At 39.1% G+C, this 13,856-nt stretch overlaps 1 protein-coding gene across 14 annotated transcripts in view; it reads right to left on the bottom strand.

Moving 5' to 3' along the window:
- Positions 1-13,856, bottom strand: part of INPP4A (inositol polyphosphate-4-phosphatase type I A) — a 127,851-nt gene that overhangs the window by 34,690 nt on the left and 79,305 nt on the right. For 4 of the 14 annotated variants that reach the window (XM_075057481.1, XM_075057489.1, XM_075057490.1 and 1 more), the window contains exons 8-15: positions 12,753-12,832; positions 9,977-10,130; positions 8,902-8,992; positions 8,093-8,240; positions 4,365-4,495; positions 3,903-4,007; positions 2,975-3,083; positions 1,262-1,279 (exon numbers count right to left, since the gene is read on the bottom strand). In XM_075057481.1, the coding sequence (XP_074913582.1) occupies positions 1,262-1,279; positions 2,975-3,083; positions 3,903-4,007; positions 4,365-4,495; positions 8,093-8,240; positions 8,902-8,992; positions 9,977-10,130; positions 12,753-12,832 (836 nt within the window). The remainder of the gene's footprint in view (positions 1-1,261; positions 1,280-2,974; positions 3,084-3,902; positions 4,008-4,364; positions 4,496-8,092; positions 8,241-8,901; positions 8,993-9,976; positions 10,131-12,752; positions 12,833-13,856) is intronic. The other 10 variants (XM_075057488.1, XM_075057494.1, XM_075057495.1 and 7 more) reach the window with 5 other exon arrangements.

Genomic DNA, 13,856 nt, shown 5'->3' with positions numbered 1-13,856 from the left:
ACCTCCGAGGAGTATGAATTCCTGTGCTAACCCTAGAGCAATACTGTTAATTTCTGCAGTGTGTCTGTGAGGTAAGACAGGAGGGTTGCATGGGGCACGCTTTAAAATCATTGCCACAAATGCCAATTCTAGTCCCTTAACTGATATTAAGGCAAGGGGGGAGCTTAATCCCAGTATCTGTCTGAGGTCCATTACAATAAAAGATGGGGGATTTGTTTTCAAAGGACATAATGCACAAGTGATTCTTGAAAGAGTTTCCTTATTTGTGTCCCTCTGGTTACCCACCTGAGTGGAGCAGAGAACAACCACTCCTCAGTACTGCTGCACCTTATAGCAAATTAATCTCAGCTTTTAGGACTTTATCTGTGCATGATTTGTGCTCTCTATTAACCGGTGATCTTAGCAACAATTCCTCTGAGCAATTTCTTTCCACGACAGTGTGGTTAACATGCATAAAGACGTATTTGGCAGGAAAGGCCATGCAGCATATCGAGGTCTGATTTAGAATTATTACATTTTTAATCACAAACATTTGCTGGGATGATTGGGGGGAAAAATTTATGGTGTAAAGTTCACATATATTTACTTTCCAACCTGCAATTGCTTTTTCAAATGAACAGCTCTCATTGTACTATATCAGCAAACTGTAACACAGCCTTAAACTCTCAGTGAATTAGGGGTTCAACCTTTAATATGAATAATTTAGAGCAGAACTTCTGCGCTGTTGAACCATCAAGTATTATTTCCTTTTCATAGCACTGAACACCACAACATGAAGAAAAATATAAAAAAGTTAAGTGAAAATGTTTAAATGAAGACATGGATTACAAAAATATAAACCATGCCCAATCTATCACCATAAAGATTTAAAAATACATAGAGTTATCTTAATTATCTTCCACCTCTGGCAGAAAGTTTCTCTCTCCAGGCAGTTTTCACTGGAAATAACAAGAGGAAAAGATATAAAATTCTTGTGTTCTGATCTTCAGCTTTCTAACTTCTTATGATCAGAGAGAGCCAGGAAACCAGCTGTTCATTACAAACATTGCAGATGAAATGAAATTCATTCACACACCATGTTCTACAAAGCAGCTACAATTACTTAGAGCACAATTAGGGATGCCATGATACACGACATTAAAAAGCCCTGCACACTTTAAAACATATCAGATCTTTGCCAAAGAAAAGAAAGAAAAGAAAAATAAAACAACCCAAAGAACAGAAACCCTCTCTACAGAACTCTCAGAAACAGAAAACTCACCAACACTCCTCATAACTGCTAAAAAAAACAAAAAACCAAAATAAAATTAGCAGATTGTTAGCAAATACCAAAAGCAGAAAACAAAACAAAGGATGTTTGTGGAAATAACTTATCTGAGTCATCTTTTCAACGAGGTGGGTACATAACGATTAAACTTGTAAGCAAAAAACCACAGATTGCCAGATGCCCATGTGTTGTTCTGGGGAAATGTTGTAGATGTACCAAGCACAGTTTTGCCAATGAAAGGAGAAAGAACTAAATGATATCTATGTAAGTGAAACTGAGATGGATCTCAGTTCTACTATACCGGCTTTTATGATAACATAGAAGTACTTGAAAGGAAAGTTATTCTTCAAATGTTGAACCTGCAGTTTTCATGGACCCAGACGGAACAGTTCTGTAAAGCTTAGAGGAAAAGTACTGGATAGAAATTAAGCTCTCCAATCAGCTTAATTACTGGGTGAGGGGAAGAGTGTAAAAAAAAAATAAAATAAAAAGACACGGGAACTTAGATATTGCATGAGTGAGGCCCACTTCAGTAGCTAAGCTGACAGAAGGAGGTTATTTCAGAAAGCAATAGTGGTATCAAAAGAACATGAAGGATGAGCCTAGCATACCAGTGTTGCCAGGTTTACAGCTTCCTCTAGTCCTATCCTAGTGCACTCTGTAAGTCAGGAATAATTACATCAGGCATATTTTTTGCACCGATCTTCTTCTCAGTACATATCTGACTGATGTTCACAGGATGCTGCTATTCACTTCTCCACTGCCAAAATTAATTTTGCAGTTGGCAGAGCCTTGTTCCCACATCACTCCCTCCTCCCATCAGCTCGAAATCCTACAAATCCTCTCTTTGGAAGGGCATTATCAAGGTCTCCTCTTCCCTTGCTACAATGACTCCTTGTCCCGCTCCTCTCTTTGTTCCTTAAATTCTCCATACTGCAGCAAAAGTAATGCAGACCCAGACACCTTTATCTGTTCCTTGGGAGCTGGAGTGGGTGCCATGCAGGTCTCTCCCTTTAGCTTATATGACCTCCCCAATTTCTGCCCCTTCCTCTAGTACATATGATTGCACTTCCAGAGAGGTCACTAGACAGTTCCTGAAGACAGGACTGTGGAGGCCCAGTATCCTGCCCGTAGAGCAGAGCAAGGCCAGATTCAGAAGCCTAATCTGTGCACAAACCTTAAGGCAATGCAGAAAAGCCTCCAGCAGTAGCCCCAGAACTAAAGCCAAGTTTTCAACAAGGAATTTGCCTATTGGGCACAGCTGTTCTGTACTAAAGGGAGTTCAGCAACAGGACCTTGAAGCTATGAGAAGGGTGAAAGTCTCCTGAAAATAATGGGTTGAAAGCATGATGTAGTGCAGCTGAAGAGGTTCTAAAGACAAATTTTCTAATCCACAATTAGGCAGAACCCAAACCCAGCATCTAAAATAGCTAAACTAAATGAACCAACAAGTATTCAGGAAAATTAAAGATTTCACTAAAAAGACTATTAGAAAGGGCTCATCAGTAAACAAACAAATATGGTAATATAAAGGGGAAACTGTTTTCCCTCTCGTTCTTCGGAAAAAACATGGAATAATCTTCACATTGTATAGTAGAACTATTGAATGAAGTGCAGCAAAAACATAGAATGGAGTGATTTTCCAAATCACTAAGCATGGACTAGGAGGAAGAAGCACAGTAACAGCTGACACAAATTTCTACTTACTGTTTCTTTGCCTCTTCAAATTTATGCAGCTTTTTCCGCAAGCCACCTGATTTAAAGCCTTGACAATGAGCTGCTGGCGCTCCTATGGTGACTATGTCGTAGTTCTGATCTGGGATGGACAGAAAGGACTTACAGATGAAAGCTTGTCACCTTTAATGTGGACAAACAATCGTGGAAATTAAAAAACTACTCTGAAAGTAATTTTTGTAAAACTTTGTGCCAGTGTTTTGAAGGACAGGGAAAACTGAATTGTTTTATAGGCCCTGGAAATCCATCAAGTACTTTTGAGGTGAAAGAACCATACTTGCATGCAGGTCCTCTGTTTCGTAATCTAGAAGACTGTCAGTGAAAAAGAAGCCTTGAACATTAGTCTTTACACAAAACCTGCCATTACTGGAATCCCTCACATGGATACATGGGACAACTGTGTGTCCATAGTTAGTGGGAATTACTGTTAAAAGAATGGAAAACCTAGGTTATTCATGAAGAAGCAGGCTTGATGTGAACAAATTGGTGTGATTTTGCATAATTGTACATGATGGTTCCAGCGAAAAAGCGCACAAGCTTAACAACAAGCAACAGTCAGAATCTTCGCTATTTTGCTACAATTCAAATGACTGGAAGGGACATAGCAGCTTAACCCAATATATTCCCTAGTACAAAGGCTGACTTGTGTCACCTAGAGTACAGTCAACTCCAGAACTTACTTTTGCCACCTGTAGAATAGTGATAATTATATTTACACCTCTTCTTTTGCAAAGAGATTTGGAACTTGAGGATAGGAGGTGCTACGAAAATGCCAGGTAGCACTAGTACTGCAGAGCAGTAGTGTGTAGAAACTTGGCTATATGGAGGATATATGAGGATGGAAATCATAAAATGGAGAGAAAAGTAACAGAATAACATGAAGAAAGAAAGAAACAAATACCTGATCCTCCATCATCCTGGACTCTCATTCTCTGTATATGTAAATTCGTAGGAACAAATTCCAATTTTTTATCAGCTTTCAAGCTACTGGCTTTAAATGAAGGACCTGAGAAACGCAGGAGAAAATTAAGTATAAAAACCCTCTGCTTATGCTAAAACATTCAAGGAGCTTCGTTTATCATTTGCTATGTGCTGAAAATAAAGCAGAGAAAAAGAAAAAAAAAAAAAGATGTATCCTTCTGTTACTGTTCATAATTGTTCTCTACTTTCAGGGTAAAATAAGAGAATAAATAAGGCAGACAAATATTCCCAGATCATTAGCAAACTCGTAATAAATGTTAATAAGGAAATCTAATAATAGTATTTTTTACTCATTAAACTAAAACATTCTGGGTTCCCAATTTCAGAGAAGTACTAACAATCACAGTTGAGAAATATCACGTTATTATGAAAAAGAAATCACCTTTATACTGGTGCAGGTCAGTTAGATTTTCCTGATAAGTTAAAATAATTGTTTGGTACTGAGTAACTATTTGTCGACGAAGGCTTTCCCAACAAGGAGACAGTTCTCCCAATTCTTCTAGTTCACAAACCCTGGGGGGTGGGGGTGGGGGATGGAAGGAAAAAAGAGAGGTGTTTAGCTCCATTGTCTACTTGACCAAGAATGAGTTTCACATTGTATCAGTGTAGCACCATCCTAGGCTGACATTCTCAATTCACTCTGGCCTAAGTTACTCATCAGACTGGGAATGCTTCCAAACCTATGTCCCAAAGCTCAGCTGTTGAGCTCTACTCCAAGGTACATAGGTTCCTCACAGGCAGAATGCACTCTGTTCCTCTTAGGAGCCTCAGGTGCTGGTCAAAACCAAAGCCTCCCACCTTTCTGCAGGAGCTCTCAAACTATATGGTGATTTGCAAATGATGGGCACTGTCATCATGCCAGGTGACTTGGGATGATGAAGACCTTTTTAGGCCACTCAAATTAAATCAGAACTGTGAGAGAGGTTAGGTGGAAGATTAGCACCTAACTGACATCAAGTACAGGGAGTATCTGCGCTGGCCAGGTACCTACACAACAGTTTTCAAGGCCAGGCAGGGAAGGCCTAAGAAGCGTAAGCAGTAACAAGGGTTTGTAGAGACAAAAGATGAGCCAACAAAACCTTCATCTGAGATTCAGGATTTTACGCACTCAAGTTTCACTGTAGGTGGAATAAAGGACGATTGGACACCCCTAGATATGAACAGGAAAACCTCTGGCATTCTTATTGCACCCTGACTGCTAGGTTTTCAGTCACACATGGCAATCCTGTGTTACATACTGTTCCCCAAAAGCGCTGCTGAGAAAATATTCAATGTATTTCATGTCGTGCTTGTATTACTGTCTTCTTGAATTAAGATATTATTTGGAATAAAGGTAGAAGGAGAAAAGTAAACAAGTCAACACCAGACACAATTCAACAGCACATTACCCCAGAAAAGGTAGAACAATCAGCTGTCAAAAGGATCCAGCAGTTCTTTTTGCAGTTCTCTCAATATCCCTAATCCATAGTTTTAATCAATTGTCTCTATATAATTTAAGAGAGCATTTCACAGAACAATTTCCACTCCACAGTATTTAGGATATTATCAAAAGGAAGCAAATTTTCAAGAAAAACATCAGATTGATTTGCCAATAGGCAACAGTGTAAACTATATTTATCAGTGACTTGGAAAACAACACTTCCAGCTTCACCTTGTAAACTGCTTCTGTGTAAGATGCTATTATGACTACCTTGTCAAACTCCCTGCTCAAAACCAGCCATGCATCTGAGCCCAGGTCTTCCTGAAGTAAATTCACAGCTTAGCACTTCAAGTTTACGTGTTTGTCCCATAGGGCTAAGACAGCTGGGGATGTGCACACCATAAATAATTAGGTAGTGAAAATATCCCCCCCAGTTAGATGTTTCCTTTCAAAGAGCTCTGGCCCTGAATAGCTTTATGTAAGAGAAAGCAGTTGTGATTATCCAAGGACATTTTAAAAGTCACCAGGATATTAAGACAGAAGCAGCTGTGCTTGTGTAGCTAGCTGTCCAGCATTCCTCTGGGCTGCAGCACAGAGAATGGAGAAAAAAAGAGCTTGGCCAAATCTGAGAGATCCTATGAATACAAAGTGTGATCATGCATATCATTGAGGGTCACCTCAACTAAACAGAGAGAACAGAGTTTTTCTTGCTAATTACACAGAAGTCGTATTTACCTTTGAGCCACACAATTCAGAGCATACAAAGTTGTATTAGCAATCACCTGGGCTGTTATTAACCCCTAACAGTATACAATATGTATCCATCTATCTATATATGATTTTAGCAAGAGCCTCTGAACAGTCACGTTTCATGGCTAATGCCTTAAGAAACTTCACTGTGCACAGTCTTACAGAAAGCCACATCTTTTTTCCCCATTCACCCTAAATTCTCCTCTTATTACCTTCAAGTCCTTAAACTACATCCATCACAGATGGCACCTTATGAGTAAGCTTGCCAACTCTTTACATTATTATGGCTGTACCTCATAATGAATTGGTGCTTTTAAATGTACTGTGAGGAAAGCTGCAGAGAAACAAAGATATAAAATAAACAATGAATAATCCATGTCTAAATGAGTAATGGCATATCCCAAGCCCCCTCCATCAAGGTTGTAGCAGGACAGCTAGGCAAGATACAACATTCACTCTCTAGAATCTAAGATCTGACTACTCTTACTAAGTGCACATCACTAAAAACCAAAACTCAACAGCAGGAAAAAAAAACCAAACCAACAACCCCCAAAACCCAACTAATGTGACCAATGTGGACTTCGGAAACTCAGTCATGTCATGCATTAGTTTTTCCATACATTACAAAAAGTCACTGACATCTTCCAGTGTGAATTTATCATTTCTGCAAAATATGAAAATACCTGAAAGCACCGTAGACTACTTCTGCCTGCTCATATGGATTAACACATGATTTTCTTTCACAATATCCCAAAGGAATTGAAATGTATTAATATAGGATAATGAGAGCACTAGACAGTTTTACTTTTAATTAAGGTCAGGCTTACTTAGGTCTCTAGGAGTGAATTCAAACACAGCCAAAATAAAAACCCAATACTCAAAAATACAGCTAATATTCTTTTACCATCCCCATCTTGCTTTCATAAAGAATACACAAACCACTATGCAAACCACAGCCTACAAATGTAGGGAAGTAAAACTCATAAATGAGTATGTTGCCTGGAAGAAAGTTAACTGCTTCAAAAAGAAGCAAATTCAGAATAAACCCACAAAATGCAAGAGATTTCCTTCTCCCTCCCACCTCCTAAAATGAGAAAAAGTCATTACTGTCCTACAGTGTCTTATTTTACTTGCTTTTATTCTGTTTATTTTCCATTCAAAACTACTCTTCTGACTCTCAAAGCCATCTCTTAACTCACTGAGTGAAGCTAGTGCTCCTGTCATCTATCTTTGCTTTGCTTTCATAGCACAGAAGTCAACTGACTTTTTCAAAGTCCACCTTAAAAGTGATTCAGATTTTTCTTTTCTGTCTGCTACCCTAATTACTCATTCCACTCAGCTGGTTTCTGTGTTGTCTCTGTTCCTTTCTCAAAATTCTCAGCAGCTGGAGTTATTACTCTTTCATTTATGCTGTCTCATCTATCCAGACTTCCCCCAACCTATGAAACACTGAAATATGTTTTATTTTTAATTCAACTTCATTTTTCTCTTTATATTAAAATAAACCATGTTTAAAAAAAAGTGTAATGAAGTATATAGATGATGATATATATAAAAAGATAATGTATTTTAATGTGCTGGTCCTAATACAGTCACACGACTACAGAATAATATATTCTGTGGCCTTATCAATACTTTTGTGAGAGGAACAGATAACCCCTAAGTGCAGCTAACTGCAGTCTGATCCTAAGTGTTCACTATGCCAACAATTCTCTCCCATCAGCACCTCTGTATGTTCACATTACCATATGCTGAAGGCCAAACACTATACTCCGACATGAAATTCTTATTCACTGTAACTGTACAGTCAGAAACTTGCTTCTTTTACTATTTTTTCTTCAGTGCCTCTATGCATTAACACATATATATTCCTTGGTAACTAAGTAAAAGCCATATCACTGCTGTATTACTACTGCACATGTAAACCAGCCCGAACCCACCTTGCTGCATCTTCTTCTAGAAGAAGCTTCACAAATTGCCTAGGGATGTGCAGCGACAGGATGCTCTCAGCCATCTGCTCCAAGATTCTCAAATGGTTTCCATCAGTGGTTGGGAAGCGATACATTCGGCAAATGGCACCACCAAACACTAAAGAATTAAAATCTTGTTATTTAAGCATAGGGTTTGAGTTAAAAGCATACAAAGTCTCTCCTTTTTAAAGTAAATGGCTTCGATTGACTAACGTGCTGTAACACACTGCTGTAAAGATCTGGTTTAACCAGGCATCAGTCTAGCTTTTCTAAGCATGGTTGTTCTGCAATGACCATTCTTCCAGCGTTTGCAGGAAAAGCCTCCAAATGATTTAAAACACTGGTAAGGAAATGAAATATATATTCAACTTTTGAAATACTTTTTTTTTTTTTAATGTACTGTGCATTTTCGTCTCATACAATCATTTGCTGGAAAACTAACCTTTCTTCAAGAACTTTTTTAAAACCAACTGCTTTCCTCTGTCTCTCCCCTCAACCCCCTGAAGATTGCTTAGGAATAGACTAGCAAATTGCACGGAAAATTTTATACTACAGTGAACTTATTGACAAAAATTTGCTTCTGCTGTTTTTACTATACAAAATAGGGCAAATGATAAAATAATTTATTCTTGTATGACCCTCAAAGGGCTGCTCAATCAGCAGCCTGTTCCTATTCAAATGAAACATCTGCTTAAACGCCCTGGGGCCACAGGCAGACAGCATGAGATTAGCTTTTATTGATACCTAAAGCTTACTTGTTACAGCCCACAGCAGCTTACCAGATTTCAGTAGTGCATCTTTCCGTAACGAAGCATATTTGGATCTGATTCCTAAAGATTCTGTTAAACTTTCATCAACTGGCAACACAGTCTAAACAAAAACAAAAACCACAAATAGTAAAGAATAAAACCTCAGTGCCAGGGCAATATGCAGTGATAACCCTATTACACAGACTTGAAAGGAATATTCAGCACATCGTTAAAATAAATATTTGAAATATGTTTACTGTGGACAAAAAATACTGCAGGCTGAAATAATAAATCCACTTTATATAAACCCTCCAATCTAAGCACTCTTATTTACTTCTACTGCACAGTTCAAAATGCAGTAAAAATTTTCATCCAACCCTTCAACTACTTTATGTTAGCACAACTCCAGAGTCCTTAAAGGTACTGCATCAATATGGGGCAGCTACAGGTCTGGCTGGATACAAAGTGATACTAATCCACACTGGGACTGTGATACACAGATACCAGTGCAATTATCACCAGGATATTCAGAACACAAGGTTTACAGAATTAAACATATCTCTAGGCTGAGAAAGCACTATAAATATCTGCTTTTAGACAAATATTTGGGGATCAGAAAAAAAATAATAATCCAGTTTTCAAGTAACCTGTTCAGTTTTATTAAAATCTTCCAAGTTGCCTGTGAAAATTCTGAAAATTCCTTGAGCATCCCCATTACAGCTTTGCTGAATGCCACCTTCCAATTCTCAATGTGAACTGGAATACCACATCTTTGTGAAACTGGTTAACAATGCACCAAGTGCACCAACATACAGTACCACAAGCCTATTCTGATGAAGGGCATGAGCACTTGAAGCTAAAGCTTAATCACTGTAAACTAAAATTTTCCCCAAGACTTTTAACCCCAAACATGAGCACCAGGAGCTCTGCAAATTAGAAAACTGCTTCACCATCATTAGGCTGCTCTTTACAGTATTTTGAAATTGTAAAGCACTACTAAATATCAAGATGGACAGGAAAGTTGACAGCAGATGTCAACCTAGCTTATTTCAATGCTGGCAATAAATCTGCATTTTTCTGAATTTGACAGAATGCTCATACTTACCCTTCCATTAATTGTATCGGGTGACCTTGTGACTGGAGGCCTTTGGTCAGTTTTTTCCTCCATTTGCCATCCAATAACTGTAATGTTACCTACACGGTCACTTTCAGCCGACCTGCAACAAACACTCTGCGTTGAGATTTTTTTGGAGGTGGACCTGTTTATCAACAAGGGAACACTTATAAAAGGCTATTAATCTTCAAAGTTAATGAACACTTTAAATAGGAAGCTTTTCAACTTCATTTTACGTATTTTTATAATGCATTATTCCAACAGGAAAATGCTTTCATCATTATGCAGGGATGCTGTACAGACCTCCTAATTGAAGACAACCTAAAACCATGCATGTGTTTCAATACTTCTATAAAGCCAGAAAGAGTTCAGATTTTACAATTAGCCTGTTGTAGGCAAAAGCAGCTTAAATTGTGAACATTAACATGGAGCAGATAATTGGATGTACATGCACACCTGTGTGTGTGTGCCTGTGCGTGTGAATGTCTGAAACTGAACTTTTAAACTCTTTATCAGAAGCCTGCTACCTGCTGGCTGCAACTGGTACAGTTGCAACTGGTAAATTTTGATAATACGTGGACTAAACAGAAGTAGCACATCACAAATCTTCCACTTAATGAAGAAGTCAGTCAAGGCCACCAGTGAGGAGGCTGATCACATCTTGTGCTTCTGCAGATAGACTATTTAGATTAGGAAAACTGTGAGCCTGACATTCCAGAAAGAAAAGCTGCTGCTAAAAAGAAGGATCCTGAAAAGAAGTGGTCTAGGGAGGAAGAAGGTGAAGATTCTCAATGGAGGAAAGATCCTCGAGGTGGAGGAAGATCCTGGAGATCAGGGAGTTGCGTGGAAACAAATGCCAGGGACCGCCAGGGACCCGGCCACTAACTGCTGAGACAGGTCACCAACAGCTGGGCAGCTGCACAGCACAAACTGATACCACTTTCTGTCCCACCTTCCCAGACCAGCAGCCATCTCCTTGCTGGGGAGAGAGGCTGATACCGTGTGAACACATGACTGAGAGGGGGAAGTGAGGGAGTGAGTGAGTCAGAGAATCAAGTGGGGTAAAAGCTCTAATCTTGCTGGGTTTTAAATACACAACAGTACCCAGATCTACCATGGCTGTCATTTATTCTGTCTCACCCATAACACAGTAATTCTGGCAGAGACTTTATGTTATTATTTTAAGACAGATTCTAAATGGTATTTTAAGATTGTTGTTTCCATGTAAAAAATGCTTGGACAACTAAGACAAAAAAAAGAAGTCTACAGAACAAACAATACTGTGGAGGCAAAAGAAATAAGCACACAAGATGACTACAAGAAAAGGTTTAAGTATTCAAATCATGCAGCTTGTTTACAGACACCACTCAGCACCCAGCTTATACATCCAAGGGGTAACGTGACAATGAGACGACATGCATGTATTCACATACTTTCATAATCAGAATATACTTGGTATCAACACAAGAGAGTTTAATAAAGTCCATTTTCAACTTAGTCATGAAAGAATAAACCTAACAGAATAACCATGTCTAACACACAACCATGAAACTCCTGCTGCCACACTCCTGCCCTTTCTCATCTCCCTCAAAGCACCCTCATCTTCACAGTCTGATAAATTAGACTATTTTACCCACCATCAACGTCATACTTCTGGTGCCTTTTCTGACTCATTTCGCTCATCTGCTCATCCCCGTTAAATCATGTCAATTTTTTCTTTACAACACATTGTGGAAAAGCCAAAAACCTTACCCGTCTCTTCTCTTAGCATGACGAGCTTTGCCCATGTTTTGTTAGCTGTGTCTGGGCTAAGAAATTTCTGCAAGTTTATCACAGTCACTGTTTCTAGTGCTGATTATGCCGATACTACCAACATCATCTTCCTCAGTCTCTCTGATCATGCTTCCCCCCTTCAAGTGACTTCCCCTTGCCTTCTCTGACAGGGATGCCTGTCCTACTTTCAACACAATACTACTACAGTGTGCATTTACACATCAGAGCTCTCCTTCCTTAATCTCACTTTGCTTTCTTCATTCTTCCCCAACCCACTACTTAACTCCGTCCCACACTGGCTTTCAAGAGTGTGGTTTGATTCCTATGATTAGAACTACTACCTTAAGGATCGGTATTAGACTCACACCCTCTTTTTCATTCCCTCCTGGGTCATGTTCCTTCCACAAAAGTTCCCAATATGAATTAAACTAGAAAATTACAACAATCAATGTTGCTGTAATGTGACTCCTCCTATTCCTCGTGCATTATACTGATAAATAACTATTTAGCAACAAATACACAATTTAGCAACAGGTAGGTGTTGAAATAGTAAATACAGCCTAGATTTATCTAAATCAAGGTATTCCAAACAGGTGAGATAACCCCTTGTTTCAATGGGTTTCATTCTCCCCATCACAGCCTCTTTATACATCAGCATGGTTAAAAATACTTTATTTTGCCACTCTCCACAGACACATACCCTGAGGTGATAGGTTGAAATGCACAAAAATGGAATTGTTCTTGACAATACTTTCCTGACTTGTAGAACTAGAACCAATGTGTAACACTATTCACCATGTTGGAAAGGTCTTGTTCACATGTTTTAATTATCATGCAATATAAAATAGTTTCTCCTTAATAGAGGCCTGGAACTAAAAAACCAACCAACCAACCAAAAGGTTTTCACCACATTTCACAGACAGTTTTCATCGCATCTTAAGCATGCTTTCAAGAATTAAGCATTAATTCCTAAATGGAGGAGAATATTACAAACCTTAGTGTTAAGTGCAACCTGTGATTCTTCTCCTGAAGAAGTTCTTTTACAGTGAACATCCCAGAACCCAACAAATACATCTGAAAGAAGATGAGTACCAGAATTGTAATTATTTACTTTTACAATGAACAAAGGCTTTGTCCACAGCACTAAAGCCCAAAATACAATTACTATGCACAAAAGTCTAAGAAGAAAAATATAATTACATATGCCCATAAGTAACTAATTAAAATGCTTTAAGATTTAATAAATCTCACAATTTATCAAAAATCCTTTTTCTGCTGGAGGACAATAAGCATTTTCCTTTCTCTAGGATTTGAGTGGAGGCACCTCAAGATATACAGGCTTAGGCCCAGCAATACAGGAACACTGAAAGCAATGACTGAACAGGGCTCAGACTGCCTAAGTCAACACTTCATAGTCCCTCCCTGACCCAAACCTGGCTCCTCCTGACAAACTTACCACCTCTGGAGGCATTCCTTTGCCCCCAGAGCCTCCCCATGAAGCACTGTATGGAGATGGACAGCTCTGCTACCCCCGAGGAAGCCACGGAAAAGCAGACATGTGGGGCCTGAAACCGTATTTTGGGCAACAGTCTGAGAATAAATGGCCTGAGCTGCCCACAGATCCAACTAGTTACATGGGAGGGCTGGCACTTAAACTTTTTCAGTAAGGGAACAAATGTTACCCCTGAACAAAATCACTAAGGTATCAGGGCAGGGTGATTTCTGGGATTTAGCAGCTCTGTCCAAAAGGACTGTTTCATTATGGGCCCAACAGACCCAATATTTTGGCACAGGTTAGAGGCCTCAGTTAGGGGTGTTGAATCCTATTCATTATCTAGTTCAGTAAAGAGGTCCACAATGTAAGAGAACAAGTGACAGGACCTCTTAATTTAAATCAGTGGTTTCCAAACTTGCTGCAGACAAGCTTTATTTGAGAAAACTGGCAATGCTCCTCACTCTGCCAAGTCCATCTCATGGCATTTGCCCTCCTTCCCCTACCCATCTTGCTTTCTCTAGGATCAATGCCGCTACCCTTTTGCTTTCTTCCACAGAAGTTACTAGTTTTATCTCCTTGCCTCTCATTTCCTTGCTCCACACT

The sequence above is a fragment of the Buteo buteo genome, chromosome 25 (genome assembly GCF_964188355.1).
Source record: "Buteo buteo chromosome 25, bButBut1.hap1.1, whole genome shotgun sequence".
NCBI lineage: Eukaryota > Metazoa > Chordata > Aves > Accipitriformes > Accipitridae > Buteo > Buteo buteo.
This window is presented reverse-complemented; position numbering and strand designations above follow the sequence as displayed.